Here is an 18,999-nt window from a genome sequence, read left to right as displayed (position 1 = left end):
TCAATTAAGTAATTTTGGTAGGGGGACCAAACGGAAGAAGTGAACTCTAACTGTGGTAGTACATAAGTTTTATAGGCTAGTTGACGAATGTTGAGCAGCTGAGCAGCTTTTGAGAATTGAGCAGCTTTTTACGCGCACTAATTTTTTGTCTTTGTCTCTTTTTGTTTTTTCTAAGATAAAGATTGTGTAATTACATTTGGCTCATATACTGATGCTTGGACCTAATTAGGCCTTGCAGAATGGCCTAAATTATTAACTTAATAAAATCAAAATAATTAATCATGTCAGGTTTGGAATGTCCAGGGCCCTCACCGACTTTCTTTGCCTTGCAGCTGCTCTACTGCGCGCTGTGTTCTCCGCTGTGCTCGAGAAACCCCATGGCCCGTAGAAGAGTATCCCGGGTTCCGGGACTGTCCCTGGTTCTGCGCAGCCGCCACCTGCGATGCCTCCGCCGCGCCCTGCCCGCTGGGTGCGATGACGTGGCACTGTTCTGCGTAGGCCTCACGTTCGGCCTGGCTGCCTGCTGCGGGGTACTGGACTTCCTACAGCCACAACAGCAGGCGCCCCCCGTCATCGCTGAACCAAGGATTGTGCTGCTTCCGAAGCCGCACGTGCCACAGTACTACGACCTGAACAGCACGGCCCTGTACAACGGTGGGTGCACCCTTGCAAAGTGTAGCTGCAAGCGAAAGTGGTTCCTTTTATCCATCTTCGCAACTCCAACGGTATTTCACCGAACCAACGCGTTCTTCTGTTTCTGAGTAGCTAGAAGCGCACTGGAATCATCAACACGCAAAAATTCGTGAGTCATGGTGCTACCACAGCTCAGGTTGCAACTGCCCACGTGAGTGCTCTATGGCTAACGTGCTTAGCAATGCACGCGTTTTACTCCTTGGAACCTTGGAGGACTCCAAGAATCGCCCTCCAAAAGGGGCTAGTGTTGAAGGTTGAGGACATGCCATCCTAAACTTCCTTGGGATATATCGTAAAAAAACTTCCCCGCTACCTCCACCTCCCTAAGTGTCATTATTTCTTTACCCGCGACGGCTCAGTAGCGCGAAAAAGATAAAGATGATTAGTGATTGAGGAGTGTGGCGTTTAACGCGTCGAAGCTACAGCTGAGCCATGAGGCGTGCCGTAGTGGAGGGCTTCGGATTAATTTGGACAACCCAGGGATCTCTACGTGCGCCTAAATATTGGCTCAGGGGAATTTTCTCTTTTAGCCTCTATCAGAAATACAGGCACTGGGGCTGGGACTCAACCCATGGTTTTTGGACGAGGAATAAACAGACAGTCAAGATACGAGGTTGCTGAAATATTGATGGGCGGGCACATTTTTGTTTAGTCTATTACGTGTTGGGGTGATATCCAAGCAGCACATCATGTCACGAATGTTTTGGCCGCACATTAGCAACAGGACCTTCACAGAGTTGTTGTGCTTTCCAAGCGGGTCTTAGCCTTGATCCCTTCAAGGGGACTCGGTCAGCTCGAGCTTGGCTCCTTTCCTTTGGTGAGATTACGTCTCATTACCACCTATCCCGCCGTCTACTCCCCTCTGCACACCCGACGCTCTATTCTGCCGATGTGCGCATATTGCGCTTAGTGCATACTTACACAGATCTCCATTGAATCTCCCGCCTGCTCCAGATTTGGAATCCCGCTTTGTACTCCTCACCCCACTGTCCCGCTTCTAGAGCGATCCAAATCATGAATAACCTACTCTGTCAATGCCCCCACAACCAATTCCACCCAGATTGAGATGATGAGCACTTGGCGAGGGTTTTGGGAAGTTTGGATTCGGAATTGGAAGTAGCCTTCGTCGCTCGGGCTGCCAAAGTCACCGGGGATCTTCCTAATTCGGTCGCCTCCCTCCCCTGAATTAGCCTTTGGGGCAATAAAAGTTTTATCTGTCTCTATGAAGATTGCAATGGTACCTCCGCGGGGCCATTTAACTATACTTGTGCAACTGTCCACATTACAGGCCGACCAATACAAACTAAATCTGGCTGATATATGTAGGGAAACGCAGTAGAGAGATGCTATACCAGCCATGCAGTGCTTTTTTTGCTGTTCATTCTAGGCTCTGCTAATGACTGCGGGGTAGTCGTGGGTATTGGAATATTACATTTCTGAATAACGAGCAGGCAAAAGGTTGGTCCTCATTTATCGTGTCGGCCATGTCGTCCACAGATATGAATAATAGCAGCGACATTTGAAGGGTTGCTAAGACAGAAAAGAGAAAAGTAAATATTAGAAAGGCGAGGAAAGAGTAGGGAACAGTGGTTCCACTGTGGTTGACCCCGTCGCACACAACACGCCTCAGCTGGCGTCATACTTCGTCCGGGTGACGAGAAGCCTCGAAAGGAATGGTGAAGCGTGGAGGCGAGCGAGCTTGCTGTGACGAGGAGCGAAGTCCGCGGCGGTTCCAACCACTTCGGAGTTCGTTGAAATGAAATGTGACAGATAGACGCGTACTTGGGAGCGGGAGCTGGAAGGCGACGGCGCGCACCAGCGGAGCGAAAACCGGGCGACATCCAAATCCAGGGCAGCAGCGCGGGTAGAGCACGGGCCGTTGAAACGATGTCCCTCTGAGAGCGCCGAAAACAACGCCACGCGATACCCGCTGGTTCCGTAATCGAATACGGAGTATGCATAAGAGCCAGCGGCGCAATGCATTGTGGGTTAGCGGCCATTTTGAACTTCTTGCTGAAGGCCAGTCGAGGCAGTCGTCGCAGTTTCGCCGTCGGTGCTGCCGCTAGCTCGGTTTCATTCACCGCATCGACACGTTTCGCATTGCTTTCGGCTACGAATGTAGCCAGTTATGTCACCGCCTCCTCAGGACTACGCCGCTAGCCTTAAAGGTAGCGACAAACAGCGTTACTGCAAAAAAATCAAGTTGTGTGGAGTCGATCCGTTCGTCCTGCGCGCCGGAGACTGCACGACGAATTTGAGTTGGTGGCCATGCGTAGATGAAGCAGACATAAATGAATTCCTTGTGTTGCGAACGAGCTTTCTAACAAGAAAGCAACTGAAGGCTAAGAATTGGTGTCCCACAATTTCGTGACGAGCGGCTGGGTCCGGGAACCATGGCTGAAAGAAGTATCGACAGATACCGCGATTGCCATCACACAGGTAACATTCCTTTTGCTATCCGCTTAAGATCCTCATTTTAATGCATTTTGTTCTCCCCATAAAGTAATGATATTATGTACGCACGCAGGTGAATCACTCGCAGGGCCTCAGCCAGACGCCACTGACTGCGTGGGTGCTCGCCAAAAGCGACGGCGAGATCCTTGCTGCACACTGCACGTGTATGGCCGGGAACGGCGAAGCTTGTTCTCACGTAGCCGCGCTTCTGTTCTACATGCAGTACGTCGCACGTGCGCGCCAAGATCGCTCGTGCACCGACACGGACAACTCTTGGTTACCCCCTCACATTCGCAAAATTCACGCGAGGCCCGTCTCTGAAATGGATTTCGCGTCCAGTGCCATGAAAAAAACGCCAGCTTGAGGCTGATATGAACACTTCTACCGTAAAGCCTGACACGCGACAAACTGCACCGGCCCCGACAGAGGAAGAATGGACGTGTTTTTTGTCCAGTTTGATAAAGGCAGGGCATCGTCCAGTGTAGCCAGCACGCACCCAGCGTTCAGTGATGGATTTGTGCCTGCTGTTAGGAGCTGCAAAGGTGCTGATTTGCGCCGCCTCTATGGCCGATCTTTGGAGCTTTCAAATCACCAAAGTGTGGTTTCATACTGTGATGACCTTTACAGTAATGTAACCATAACTACAGAAGCAGTGAAGAGCATTCAAGCCAGGACAAGAAGGCAGGCCATGAGCACTCAGTGGTTCGAGTACAGGGCTGGTCGCGTGACGGCATCAACTCTGTATGATGTTTGTCACACAAGCACTGACACTCCGTCCCTCAGCCTAATCAAGCGCATCTGCTACCCCCACCAGAATCAAGTAAATGCACCTCAGCTGAAATATGGGAGGCAGAACGAAGCTAACGCCCTTGCGAAGTACCAGCAGCTAACAAAAGAGCTGCACCACGACGTGGAGTTTCACCAAGCAGGGCTTCTAATCTCGCAAGAATATGTTTTTCTGGGGGCAACTCCAGACCTGCTTGTGAAGTGCAGCTGCTGTGGTGAGGGCACAGTAGAGGTGAAATGTCCATGGACTGTGAGGGATGGGCAGTTGTGCGATCTCTTGCGTGAAAAAAGCAGCTGTGTATCAGAGTGTGAAGGGTCGCTTCGCTTGAAAAAAAGTCACCGGTACTACTACCAGGTCCAGGTGCAACTGTTTGTGTGGAAAAGGGAGTACTGCGACTTTGTGCTGTGGACCTGCACTGAGATACACGTAGAGAGGGTGAAGGCAGGCAAGGAGTTCCTGCTTCCTTTGTTACATGCAGCAGAGGGATTTTTCAAAACAGTCCTGTTGCCTGAACTTGTGTGTCGTTGGTTCACAACAGAAAAAGAAAACCAGCCTCCTGCTCAAAGCCTGCCGAGCACATCCGCAGCTGCTAACGTAGCAAGAGGCAACCAGCCTCCTGCTCCAAGCCAGCTGAGCACATCTGCGCTGGCTAATCCGGCTCAACCAAAGTGTACTGCAAATGTCACAGACGCCAGCTTAGGGCAGTACTGTGTGTGCCGGGGGCCAGAAAAAGGAAGGATGATTGCATGCGACAGTCCAGCATGTGCTATTACATGGTACCATTTTAAGCGCGTTGGGCTAAAGAAAGCGCCAAAAGCCAGCAAGTGGTTCTGCGATTCCTGCCGTGCACACCAGAGTTTTTAACCATGCCATGGAAACCTTTTCTTCTGCAAATTCAGATTGAACACGTTTACTGTGATATTTTACAATATTTTTATGCCTGTGCAATATTTTCACACCACCAGACAAGTTCTCGAGTGTGCCATAGTGTGAAAAGTGTTATATAGTTACTGTGATATTCATTGGAATTTTTAAGCGTTTAAGACAGTGCTGTATCATGTATACCACAGCATAGAAATTTTGTAAATGTTTTGAACATGCAGCTTCTGTGATTAGTGCAATTTATTTTATGCCAATGAAATGTTTATTTTGTGTTTTTGCCCAAAGAGAAGGAAAACAGATGCATGAAAGGTTTATTGTACAATCCACTGTGATCACTGGTACTCTCTTTTCTCACTCAAACGGAACAACAGAGTTACACAAATTAACCACGGCACAACATACACGAGCAATCTTGTCGATCTGGCATTCTCCAAATTTGTTGCATTGTAGCAACGCCACTGGCAAGCTGCCTTTCAGAATGCTGTATTTGTTGCGCACTGTACCAATGACTCTCTCTACATGAATTCTTACATTTGCGATTTCTCTTGTCTGTTCAATTTCGTGACTAGACAGTTGCGTCTTCCCTTTTGTAAAGGCTGGCAGCACAAGGGAGGCATGGCGCATGCCAACACTTTCTGCTATCAGGAAGCCTCGGTCCGCAAGAACAATGTCACCATAGTCGAGCAAGTCCAGCACCCCACTCTCTTCTGTGATTACTTTGTCACTTGCGCGTCCCCCATATGCTTGTGAAAGGAAAGTGACCGCACCTTGGGGCGATATCCCCAATAGAAATTTCACAGTGTTATGATGTTTATATTTTGACCATGTTTCAGCTCTGGTCAGGTACGTACTCGGCCTGTCAATAAATATCTCAAAGCAGTCTAGAATCACTCGCACCTTACAACCAAAACTGTCTACGAATGCAACCGGCATTGTTTTCATTACTTGGTCTTTTTCTGGCCACAGCAACAAACGCCCTAATCTGTCCGAAAACACATCCAGCCATATGTCGCATATCCTGGATATTGTTGACTGAGAGACGCCAAATCTATACGCCAAGTCTTGCAGTTGGCAGCCCAGTCTTAGTCTCATGAAACACACCATCATCTCTTCAAACTGGGTGAGTGCGTGTCGTGCACTATGGGAAACATGATCTTTCACAAGGCAAAACACGGAACACAACATGAAAAATGATGGCAGCCCGGTATAAAAGGCCACCCTGTTGTCGTCTCCTGCAGGGATTCCTCCGTGAATGTCAGTGGTTGCAATGCCTTTTCTGTCTCAGACAGCTTTTGTTGCAATTGAAGAATTTGGCTCCTCATTGTGTCGATGTCAGTCCCAAGAAAATCCGTCTGGCAGCAAGCATCTACAAAAAAAGAAGATGTCAAACAATATCACTGTTATGTTCCACACCAACTGAAATGCAATGCAGGGAGAATGAAAGCACGTAGCTTTACATAGTTTGATATTTCCACATGGTGTTTGCATTTATCTTGAAATCTCGCAAAACCTGTACTCATATCAAGTTTGCCCCCAGTTCTTGCTCTGCACGACATGCACTAACTCAAAACACGATAGCATGTAAGCTGATTAAAAGCATGGTTGTGACAACATCAGAGACAGCACTACGATTTCCAAGTCACAATTTCTCATACCAACATTTCGGAGAACCTCTTCTGCTTGCTCACCATCCGAAGGCTCTTCTGGGGCCGAAACGGCGACCACTGGCGAGACTGCTCCTGCAAAAAGCCATTTGTGGCTGTGAAGTTTTTACATACCGAAAATCTCGGAGGGTTTACACACCGAAAATCACAGAGGGTCGAGTGAATGTCTTACCGTTGCGGTCTAGCTGCTGGGAACGAGCCTTTGGACGGTCGTAGCGCTGCCCTTTCAACGTTTTCGACGGGTAGCCCAAGTGTTGCGATGGCAGCCAATCGGGATTACAGTCGTCAAACAAATTCGCTGGACGGCCTGGAATGAAGCAATGAAGATGAGTCACGCTACACCGCGACATGCATCTCAGAAATTGTAGCGACACACGTACTGCACGCTGTTATCGTTCCAACATTTCGCCAACAACGTGGCCTGTAAGTACGTACGAGTCGACCGAGAACACTGCCGCGTCAAAATTATGTTCCACGTTTTAACTATGCCCAGGTTCATCAGTACAATGTGTACCAAGTCTTTCACGTACCTGAGAGAAAGTGTCGAGAGCAGACTCGGTACTTGTCTGGGTTCTGATCAACACCGCGTCGGTTGATGCGTGCCACCCACTCGCGTCGACGCCGCTCGGACAGCTCCTTAGTTTTGTTGCACTCTAGGACGCGCACTTTCGGAATTTTAAAGAATCCACAGTATTTCTCCTTCGTCTGCACCTTCTTCGCCTTTGTTTGGGTGCGGCTATTGCAGCCCACAACCGCGCAGTACACCATTCTTGCTTCAGGAACGGCCCCGCAGCAGCAGTCGTGCCAAAACGAAGAACTTCAAAATGGCCGCTAACCCACAATGCATTGCGCCGCCGGCTCTTATGCATACTCCGTATACGCACGGCGGAACAACGCGAGAGCTGAGGGCGCATTCCGCCGCGGAGAAGTAGACTTGTGGTACGTGGGTTAAAGTGAAAGGAGTAAAGCCATGTTTCTCCACAGGGTAATTGATGCTTTTGATCTCGGTTGGATGGGCTGATGCGTGTCTCGCCATGATGGTGCCGCGCGTCTCCGTTGCTATAGCGACACACATGATTGCCGGCATGCGTGCCACGCCAGTGAATGCAATCTATACTGGCTCGACTCTCGCAAAGAGGCCTGGCATAAAGCCCACCAGTACAAAGCACGTCATGCACTGTGGACATGATACACAGGTGAATCTAACGATGCAATCATTGCTTTAGGTTTCAGGCCCTGAAATGTGCTGTCGTATTTTGGTAAACGTAAACGTTTCTCTAGAGTATACTGTCTTCTAGTAAACAGGAGTGAATGGGGCTTTTGTAATACGAAGAACGGTGGTGTTGGCTAGAACACCCCACAATGAGTGGCACTGTTGTTCTATAGAGAACACAATTCCCGAGCACATGCAACCGTTTGTTTTTGTTGTGGCATTCGGGTGCAGCCCTCGCTGTGGTGTTGATGCAAATTACACAAGAAGATGGTCTACTCATATTCCGGGCAAAGAAACGCCAACTCGGTCGCTCCCGGCGCCACCGCCGCCTCTAGGTAGTTGCTACCGTGGTGATCCACAGCTTGTACAGCTGCGGGTCACGATAATATTGCACTCACAACGAAGATTGCAGATCATCGTTTAAAACACATCCTATAGGCTATTGAGCCCTTGAACTTCTCAGAAGTAAGTGGCGCTTGTTTAATTTTGGTATACTTGCTCGCAGGTTCAGACTGGGTGGCAAAGCTGCTACACGACCGTGTACGCGTGATTTGCTTTGTATTGACGCACCCTGCCAACATCCGCCACAAGGCGGTGCATGCAGAGAGCACGTGGGGCCGCCACTGTAACAAGCTACTCTTTATGAGCACACAGCCAGACGACGCACTTTCTTCAGCCCTCAACCTGAGCGTCATCGAGGGCCGCAATACCCTCTGGGCAAAGATCAAAGCGTCACTGGTTGAGCTGTACAACAAGCATTACAACGACTACGACTGGTTCTTCAAGGCTGACGACGACACGTACGCTGTCATGGAGAATATGAGGTGTGTATGATAGCGCTTAGCTTCCATCGATACTCACAGACACCTGAAATTGCTCTAGGAGGTATACACAAAAGAGGCTTATAAATTTATTCACTATCATAAAGTGTACTTTAGAACATTGCATGTGAAGGTGCAGATGAGTGTTCTCGTTAGAAGCGCCCGCGGGAAAAGATGCGTGTTGGCGCCTGAACAGCTGCCAGTGCAGTAATCGTCTGCCTACAGAAGAACTTGGAGCAAGCTAGATAATCAGGGGCTACAGAGTTTCACAGGCTACAAACTCTGAAACGCTTGCAATCAGCGCGCTCTGTAAATAAAACTTTACCTGCTGGGAAAGTTTTTACTGGATCGGGGTTCATTTCCTGGCAGAAATAAGGTCATTCTCACGTTTTATATTTGTTAGTAAGAAGGAATATTTTTATTTCTTACTTTGTCGCAAAGTGGGAGTTAGTCTGCAAACGTACTCCTTTTATTGCGTCATGTTGCAACATTGCCTCATATCGCACTATTTCAAAACTATTGCATCATTGTAATAGTTCCGCTATTACTTGCTGATGTTGATTTCCATTGGGTTCTCTTTTGTTGCTGTTGTTTTCACTGTATGTATTCTTCTACCTTGGCGGAAGCCCCTTCCCCTATGTTATGCTCTTCGACATCATCATCATCATCATCATCACCAGCCTATCTACGCTCACTGCAGGGCAAAGGCCTCTCCCATTAATTTCCGATTGTCCCGTTCCTGTGATAACTGCGACCAATTTATCCCACAAACTTCTTGATCTCATCTGCCCATCTAACTTTCTGCCGCCGCCTGCAACGCTTGCCTACTCTAGGGATTCACTCTGTTACACGTAATGACCAACGGTGATCTTGCCTTCGCAATACATGCCCTGCCCAGGTCCATTTCTTCTTCTTAATTTCTACTTATGTGTCCTTAACACACGTTTGTTCCCTGACCCACTCCGCTCTCTTGTCCCTTAATGTTACACCTATCATCTTCCGTTCCATTGCTCGCTGAGTCGTCCTCAACATATGTACAACCCTTTTAATGAGCCTCCAAGTTTCTGCCCTGTAGGTGAATACTGGTAAGATGAAGCTGTCAAACACTTTCTTCTTCAGGGACAATGGTAGGCATTTAAGGAGCAAATAAACGAAATGAAATGCAATGGTGATGTCGGGGGTGTAGGGGCGAACGCGCGATGTAGGCACCGGGGTGGAGCTTTAAATGTCGATGCCAAGGTTGAAGTAAAGATTTAAGCCTAGCAAACTGCCTCGGAGATTGGAATGGTCTAATTCCATAAGTGTTCATGAGTTCAGTAGAAGATTATACCGGCGTATTATGGCGTATATTTATTTATTTATTGTTACTGTGAACCATCAACTGAGAAAACAAAAATATTCAGGCATGAAATGCAGGCACCTTCAACTACATGAAAAGGCACAATAACATGGTCATTGCGGGGCAAAGTAAATATCGAGTGAATTTTGAGTTTTCCTAATGTCATAGCTGACAACAATGTGTTGTGTCAAGTTGGTTCATGCTTGTGTCACATCAGGAAAAAAAATGAATAGCGAAAGACATCCCTGGGAGCACTGAAAGGGCGAACAGCATATAGAGTGAGCTGTGCGCGGCTCAAAAATGCACTCTAAAAGGGGGCACGCACAGAGCCACGGGAGAAAACGCTCTCCTTTACAACAGCCGTGGATAATACGGATCGACTTGAGCACACACAGAACCAAACTTCGCACTCCGGCCGCTTCTTCTGCTATTGGTGAGCAGCGCAGGGGTCAGCTGCTGAGTACAGCTCAAACGGTCAGCATCGTTACAATGAACAATTATGCTATTCTATTCGGAACTAATGGACAGTGCTTTGGGGTCATTTCGGTTTTTAATATCATTGTGTAATTGTGTCCTTTCGCGCTGAGGGGAAAGACAGCGAGAACTCGCATTCCCCAAACACACCAGCACATATACTGCTCGGTTATATGTTTCTACGTGCACAGCAGCCATCCGCGAAAGAACTCAGGACCATAAAGATCGAGTGAAAGATCAGACTTTCAGGCAACCAGTAGAAAGCGCATTCGTTGACGGACAGCTTGAACAACACTCATTTGTCGAATACTGCAGCAAACGGCTAGGTATTTGTCGAATAGAACAATCTTCATCCTTCCAACCACACAAACAAAAGAACCTAGTTTCTCTTCCTTCTCTTTACAAGACTGAATATTTGCCAAAAGCTGTCTATGGGCACGTTTCAACAGGGTAGCGAGTTCAAAATAAAATAGACACTATGAGCTTGAGGATTTTCGGCTGAGTCAGAGTGTCTATAAATAGCCGCCTAGGCCTTTTCCACATTTTATGCAGGTTTTTCCTTTTGGACAAGGACCCTTCGAAGCCATTCTACTTCGGCTACCCTTACCGCGTCATAGTGAAGGGGGGCTACATGAGCGGAGGTCCGGGTTACGTGCTCAGTCGGGAGGCGCTAAGACTCGCCGTGGAGGAAGGGCTGACGATGCAGGGACGCTGTCGGCCTGACAGTCGAGGTCATGAAGATGTCGAGATGGGCCACTGCCTGAACAACGTGGGTGTCCCGGCGGGAGACACTCATGACGCACTCGGCCGAATCCGATTCTTCCCCATCATCGTGAACGACTACTTGAAACCTGATGCTTGGAATCCAGACTTCTGGGGGTATACGTACCCCCGTTACCCGATAATGCCGGTATGCGCATGTGCAACGAATCACTTTTCTTTCATAAGCGAAAATATGCACGTTACAGCAAGATAGGGATAAGAGTTACTGCTTGGTAATGGTAGCATAGCACAAACCGACGAAAACAATGAGATGGTGAGGCCACACATCGCAATGCACGCTGCTTATTTCATCGGCTGACTGCATTGTGACGAGATCCCTTCGTTTCCGAGTGAGACTCTATAATACCCGATATTTCCTCAGTGATAAAGGTTTTAAAAACTTTGGTGGCATCAACGTTTAAAACTCGTTCCAGGTTTGGCAATCTCACAGACTGTAATGATCACGCTCGCAATTCCGTCCGGCGACATTTGAAGGTCTACAGGAACAAAGTATCGATGGTACCAAGCCCAAAAGTCTGCCTTCCAAGGCAGATGTTTTAGCTATGAGGGTATATTGTGCTGATTACTTGATGTCTGTCAATAGTGGTTTGATTATACTGGTGAGCATCAAAAGTCGGCTGCAAAATTAGCGAAATGACGGTATTACAAACGTTGCCACTGGTTAAGGAAGAAATAACCAGGTGTCTCAGTATAGCGCTCAGGTATAACCTTCCTATTTTGATACCGGCAGATATTTCTAGTGAACAGAGGATCAAATAAAAAAAAAGGCATCGCAACAACAGACACATGGCTTATCTGACAGTTAACGTCTCTGACGCACAATGGGCGACTTGAAGATATGTACTAAAGCAGTGATTAAAAGGCGCGTCACATTGCAATCTAACAAGCCCAATGCATTGCAAGGCAATATTCTGAGAGCTCAGATATCAGTTATACTAATTACTGGCTAACACCACAATAAGGTGAACGCGATAAGTTTACTTAATTGCACAGAATTACAGAAAAGATAACCTTATATAAAGGAGAAACATACTACGGTTAGCACAGTGCATTTGCACTATACGGAGAATAATGAATGTTTATAACTAAGGAAGATCTCAGAAGTACGACTGTTTCGTATTAGAAGTACGTTAGAAAACCTTGAACATCGGTGATGAAATAGTTTTTTGTTTGGCAAACGCATTGTGTGGGTGCTGTTTTAGGAAAACGTGTTTTACAGCATAATGACAGATCCTTGTTAATGGCTGGCTTGAAAGCACGGATCACCGAGTCACGATGTCAGCCGTCAAAAGTTTCAACGGAATAGCAGTGCGCATTTTGGAAAGGTCTACGAGGCCATGCTTGAGTTAATACCCAAATAGCAAGCGGCAACTCTTGTCTGTCAACCAGTAGTGTAAGAAACAATCGATAGAAAGGCATCCAAATTGATGCTCGAAGAATCCCAGCTTTCCAACAAATGTATAGCCATCAGCAAACGTTTACGGTAACAAAAATGGCAATATTAGGTTACTCTTCTTCGGGTAGCAGCCCACAATGTGTAGTATGCATGTGAGAACTTGAAAAGTTAAATAAGTATTGCATACATACCGCCGGATAACACCTTGACCTGCCGTGCGGCAGAGAAAGACCCAAAATTGTCACTGTTCTGCTCTGCAAACTTTTGCTTTTGACGGTAGATATCGTCTAATATGGGCAGATAGCTTGCTCAGCCACACTTGATCGGCTCATGACATTGCCGTTGCAGACAGCTCATGCACACTTTTATGTAGGACGATAGATCAAAGTCACCTAACCAGTGGAATTCCACAAGCCTAACCAGTGCAAATCATGTGTGTCCAAGCTTTGGCAACACATTGGCTACCATTGTTTGCTGGGATTTGGAAAGGACGAAGAGCCTACAATTGGCCAAGCTCCCGAAGCAAACAGTAAGCAACGCTTGGCAAAGAATATTGTGATTGTAGTGCTTACATCTTGGCAGAGCAGATTTCGAGGGGCTGCCGTGCTGCACTTTCTGCTCTATTGCATAGTGCACCCCTGGGTTTTATCTTACACCTGACAACGCTAGCTAGCCTGTATTTATCACAAGCGCCGGTCTTCGTAAGCGACTGGTGGTGGTGGGAAAGGGAACGCATGGGAAAGTCACGCGCCTAAACGCTCGGTCGCTGGGCCCGTGCCGAGCACTCCTTCGCAAGTCCGAGCACTGGGCCTTGCGAAGGAGGTTAGGCCAGAGGAATGCACTCCACAGGAACCTTGAATCAGGGCAATTGAACCTTCCGACGTTTCTGCTATTTGGAGGCGCAGTTTCCACTGCTCGACGTTTGAAAAAACAATAAACTGGGCAGGCACGATAAACTGTACGATGAAAGTTTATTCCGATGAAATGTCCGATGTCCGATTAAAGTTTATTTCATTTCAGGTTGCCACGATGAAAGCTTCGCGTTACGTCGATTTTCGCCTTCGCGCGGGATCTCACAATTTCTTTCCCCCCGTAACAGCCAAACTATCTGGTTTTATTAACGAGACCAAGCCTCCCAAGGGGCAGAACAACACAGAGCGAGAAAAATATAGGGGCAAATGCGCACATGGACTTCGTGCAGGTGCTGAACAAGCGAGGCTGTTGCGTGGGACCAGTGCTTTACGTAAGACGAGTGGCCAGGGCAATTTGAAGTAATGTGCTACTGGTGTTCGCTATTGCACCATGAAAGCTGCTGCACCCGCACCCCCACCGCCCTTGCCCGCCGTTATTGCTTGAGTTATGCTTCACGCAGTACCGTGGCGCGCGCGCTCTGCGGCGATGGTAGGTTTCATTTCCTCGCAGTGAAACTCTCTGCTCATAATCCTAACTCCTTTCCAACCTAGCTTCTCGCGCATGCGCATGGGGCTTCGCAAAAGGCATTTTTCCTAGGTTTAAGAAGGTTCGCGTTGATAATGCAAGCGTGCTTGCTGTATACTAAAAATTAGCCTACTGTCAACAGTACGTCGCTAACATTAGAAAACCTAATGGTGGTCCTCAAAATAAAATAAAAAAATACAATACCAACTCTTTTTGCGCGCACCAGCCGTAGAATGGAATAAAAGTGCAAAAAACCGATTAATAAAGTGTCTAAATGCACAATGCCATGTTTCTGGCCCGAGGACCGAAGGATTCATGGTGTATTTTTGGTGCTCTGCAGCACCAGTGCACTGCCCTTGTACACGTTCACTACCTCCAAGTCTTCTCCACGCATGGCGCTTTAGAAGCGTGATTCTTATATGTGGGGAGTGCACGTAGATTATAATATTCTTCAAATTATGCGGCAAAAGGGACGCCCTCACGCGAGGTCTTTATATACAAACAGGAGAAAACACTTGCCCTCCATACCTAATATCTCAGCTGACTACACTTGAGCAATAGCCGGACGTCAAATCTCGTTTTTCCGGAAAAACGCGATAACTGGTGAAGGTCGCTTCAATGACCGCATTTCACCCTCCTGTTATTACACTACGCAGCACTGTCAAATACAATGGCAATAAGAAATTCGCGCTGCTTGCACGAGCGGTACAAGGCTTGAGAAACACCGGAGCTGTAGGTCGACCTATAGCTTTCTAGGTTTTGCTAAGTTTGGCTAGGTTTCGCTAGGATTTAGTAAGATTTCTTAGGTTTCGCTAAGCTAGGCTAAGTTTTGGGGGGAAGGCCAAGTTTACCCGGATTTTACACGGTCGTTCCGGACGGCCCGCTACACTGAGAGCAGAATAACCGGGGGGGGGGGGGGGGGGGGGGGGAAGGGGGTTGAAGCTGGGTCAACCCCAAGCTCTTCTGTTCCTCTAGCTCTGCACCGCTAGTGCCAGCTGTGGCGATTTTGTGGCGTTTTAGTAGAAGAAGAAATACTACCTCATTAATAGAGTATAATAAGGGGTGCGCATACGCATATGCACCTTGCACTCACACTCAAGCAGGCGGAAAAGGCAGTTTCACTTTTGTAGTACCCTATTTGCAGAGGTGCACCCTTTAGAGGCGACGAACTTTTCTTGCTTGGTATTTTTTATATGCGAAGCTTCTCATGCTCGGGGCTGTGTCCCTCCCTCCTTCGTTGTCGTTGTCTGCCGTTCGCACTCTACTGCGCATGTGCGTCTCTTCAGCCCCGTCAGCGTTTGGGCTGACGTCAGCGCAGCCCAGTATAAAAAGAAACAGGCGGCACCCGATTTCGATCCCACTACTCTCTGGCCGCAACGGGAGGTACGTGGCGCTCTTCGCACTGCGCTACTAACCGAGATGGCAGCATGTGCTACGAACGCGCGTCATGTCCTTCACTCATTCAAACTACGTCAAGAAGCTATTGATACAACGAAGGCACGCGAAGCTCAACGTCAACGGAAACGACGAACTGAAAACTAATGGGAACTTCAGTCGACCCCATGGCTGCTTCGCATACTACTCAGGGTTCCCCTACGGGAAGAAGGTGTAATTTTTAAGTGCGAATGCACTTCTTTAGCGAGCCTGAATCGTCCGCCGCCGTCGTCCGCATAGCAACAGCTGCGGGTGCGCGCGCTCCTCGTCTTCCCTAGCAACGGGGGGAGATGGGCGCGCGCTACTCTCCTCCTCCTCTCTCCGCTCAGTGACTGCGGGTGTTGGGCGCCTCCTCTCCACTTCGGGCGGGAGAGCTCTCGCTCGCGTAGCGGGCGCTCTGCATTCCGACGCGTGAGGGCGCTCGTGTAGCCCTCGCCGTAACGGCGGGCGCTACTCTCCTCCTCCTCTCTCCGCTCAGTGACTGCGGGTGTTGGGCGCCTCCTCTCCACTTCGGGCGGGAGAGCTGTCGCTCGCGTAGCGGGCGCTCCGCATTCCGACGCGTGAGGGCGCTCCTGTAGCGGCCGCGTGGCGCGGGAGGGTATTAGTCGAGCGCGCGCCGTCGTCGAGAGCGGTCGCTGGTCCTGCATCTCGATAACGATGATGGCGGACCGGGCAACGGTACCAGCAATAACGAGTGAAATATCTTTCTTTGTAGTTGTGTGCGTGTGTGTAATCTCTCGACTACTCATTAAGATCACGATATCCACCGTAATCGCGCAATCAACAACCGTGCATTCGCACTTACACACTCTCCCCTTCGGGGAAGTGCGAGGGAATTTTTTTGGTAACCCCACCGAACCAGCTCAAGCTCAGACAGCTCCGCGGTTACAAAAATTACCGGTGGGCTTCTGAGATGAATACCAACATACTGAGCGGCACAAATACACAACACACAAACAAACAAAGACAAATACAACACACAAGAAAGAAGACACGGACACGCGCTACACTTCCAACAGTTTAATAGCAACGACCACAACGTAGATTTATACACACATACCGACATGCGCAATGGAGGTGCCCGCACCGTCAGCGCAAGAATTTATCTAAATTCTAAATTTATCTAAATTCTAACTTTATATAAATTATGTAAATTTTAGATAACTTCTTCCGCTGACGCTGTGGGCACCTCTATTGCGCAAGTCGGGATGTGTGCATAAATGTAAGTTGCGGTCGTTGCTATTAAACTGTTGAAAGTGTAGCGCCTGTCCGTGTCTTCTTTCTTGTGTGTTATGTATTTGCGCCGCTCAATATGTTTGTAGACCTCAACCAACACGCCCAGCAACACGTTCCCTTTTGAGATGACGTAGTGCTAACATATTACACGTGATTAATTTCTCGCCATGCTAATTAAGACAGACTTCCGTACCATTAAGTAGCGGTGAGATTGGCATCATTCGTAAGCAGACAAGATGGCGATTTGTCATCATTTGTTTGCCATAAGTGAGCAGAGAACAGCCGACATGCCTCGATAAGGAGAGACTTGCGAATGCCGTTCGGAGAGTGCTATATTTGACACTCGGGCCGTTGCGTCAATACAAGGCTTCGAGAGGGTAAGAACAACTGCCAGCACATTACGCACCCAGGGTGGGTGGCTTGCCGATCATTGCCGTCATTGCTACCCCTACTCCAGCGTTCCAGATTTTAGTGATAAAGCTGTCATCGGCCGCGCAAAAAAAAGTAAAAGGGGGATTTTCGAAGCCTTCAAACAGATGGCTGTATAAGCCTTCTACCAGTGACCCTTACGGATAGCGAGGTCGACATGCTCACGCACGCGCAGGGGATCTGAGAGGAGAGGTGGTAAGATGGGTTTGCCTCTTCTGTTATCACACTTATATTCTATAAATTTCGCATCAGAGAAATTTTCTGTATATCGGGGGTGGTTGTGAAGAATAAAGCTGCTCGTAATTCGCGCATCGTTCTGCCTTTGTGTTGTTCCTGTCCCGTTTAAGTCCCAAACCAGCGCGATTCAGCAGCACGTACAGCCGACTAGCCTCACTTATAGCCTTGCCCATTTAGGTTCCATGCTTTTATTAAAGAACCTTTCATCCCTGCCGCTGAATGCGTCTATCTTTCCTTTCTCTCTGGAAGGCCTGTGAAAGCTATTGTTATCGCCACCACAAAGCAGCATACCCTTATCTGCACGTCACAGGAGATCCGCCTTTTAGTTTCTCCTTGCGTTTGCTGCCATTTTCATCAAAGTGGTTATTGAATTCGCCTATTGCTGCAATTGAAGAGTAGCTGGCGAGTAGCTATGCCATCGTTTCAATGGCGTAGTTAGAATGCAAACAACACAAAGGACACGAAAGTGAGAAAAAATATTTTGAACAAATTTCCAGGGTGTTTTATGCGTGTAGAGCAAGCAGTACGTTTTGGGCTGAAGCACTTGTGACCTGTTGTAGTTGTGCTTGCTGTGTTCTTAGATTATTTCAGATTTGCAGAAAAGCTGTTAAGAGTATGGCAGGGTGCCGTTATACGCATCCAGTGCAAGTTTAGAGCAGCATCTGTGGACGTTCTTTGGTTAGGTATTTTTTCGCACTGTCATTTTTTCATCCGATGTGAATGAATTCATCTTATTTCTTCATCTTGCTCAACTGGCTATTTTATTGTTATAATATTAACGCTGTGCTCTAATAAAGTTGAAGCAAGAAGGAATTTACCAACTTCTACGATATTTGAAGTGATACGGGTCTACAGACAGTAATTTGCGGATTTCAACTGGACAAATTCTGTGAAAACATCTACTAGGTTTTGGCCCCAGTGTATATTTATGCTAAGAAGCGATGCAAAACATGAATTTTATACAACGGTTTCTGAACAGATAAAGGTGCCTAAACGGATTTACCATTTTCGTGAAACTAGTCCTAAATTTCCAAAAATATCTATTATGGCACAGACGGTGGTTATGGTGAATAAATGAACTTTTGTTTTCCAGGGTTTCAATTGCTGCAGCGACACTGCCGCAAGCTTCCACTACATCAAACCGAACTGGATGTACATCTACGAGTTTTTTCTGTACCACTCACGAATTATAGGTGGTACCGATCAGCACGTCTACCCAAGACCACCACCTACGCAAATTCGGGTGTCCGAGGTCGATGATTTTTTATACTAATGGCCACTTTTCTTTGATGCTTGTTGGAGTTCTTTCTGTCTATAGTGCACAATTTTCGCCTTCATTTGTTGTATTTCTGATTTTATAAAAACAACAATATAAGATTCCTTTTTCCTGAAAACTTATTTTGTACTGTCGTTATTTTTCTTTGTAAGTCCTCACTTCAAGGTATTAAGAGCTACTTTCTTTTTGTCTTGGTCTTAGAACACAAATTTAAACCGCCTTGCTGTTATATGTCCACGTCACCTTCTTGGATGACCTAAATATGGATGACTTGGATAAATATGGATGACTTGGATGACTTAAGTGGATAGGTTTTTGTGGTTGTGGTGAAGAAAATATTCGAAGCACTAATTGGAAATTATAATACTTTCGTTGGCGGGCATGCACCGATTTATGTGCCCGTGGTTTAATTTTATCAAAACTAATAAGAAACAAGACATTTCC

The 18,999-nt window shown here is 47.5% G+C and overlaps 1 protein-coding gene across 1 annotated transcript; it reads left to right on the top strand.

The window, feature by feature from the left end:
- Nucleotides 1-336: 336 nt before the first annotated feature.
- On the top strand, nucleotides 337-18,606 carry LOC144145448 (glycoprotein-N-acetylgalactosamine 3-beta-galactosyltransferase 1-like). Its single transcript, XM_077677072.1, has 4 exons — nucleotides 337-654; nucleotides 8,199-8,517; nucleotides 10,880-11,237; nucleotides 18,373-18,606. Exons 1-4 carry the CDS (start codon nucleotides 378-380, stop codon nucleotides 18,550-18,552), a joined length of 1,134 nt encoding a protein of 377 aa, XP_077533198.1. The 5' UTR covers nucleotides 337-377; the 3' UTR covers nucleotides 18,553-18,606.
- Nucleotides 18,607-18,999: the final 393 nt, after the last annotated feature.

This window comes from Haemaphysalis longicornis, unplaced genomic scaffold, assembly GCF_048455015.1.
Source record: "Haemaphysalis longicornis isolate Haplotype H1 unplaced genomic scaffold, Haemaphysalis longicornis Haplotype H1 scaffold_7, whole genome shotgun sequence".
Classification (NCBI taxonomy): Eukaryota; Metazoa; Arthropoda; class Arachnida; order Ixodida; family Ixodidae; genus Haemaphysalis; species Haemaphysalis longicornis.
This window is presented reverse-complemented; position numbering and strand designations above follow the sequence as displayed.

Bases quoted from the DNA above. Each gene is read 5' to 3' on its own strand.
- LOC144145448 (XM_077677072.1), top strand. From the start codon at position 378: ATGGCCCGTAGAAGAGTATCCCGGGTTCCGGGACTGTCCCTGGTTCTG. The intron at 655-8,198 runs GTGGGTGCACCC...ACTTGCTCGCAG, and splicing joins CAGCACGGCCCTGTACAACG to GTTCAGACTGGGTGGCAAAG. The intron at 11,238-18,372 runs GTATGCGCATGT...TTTGTTTTCCAG, and splicing joins CCCGTTACCCGATAATGCCG to GGTTTCAATTGCTGCAGCGA.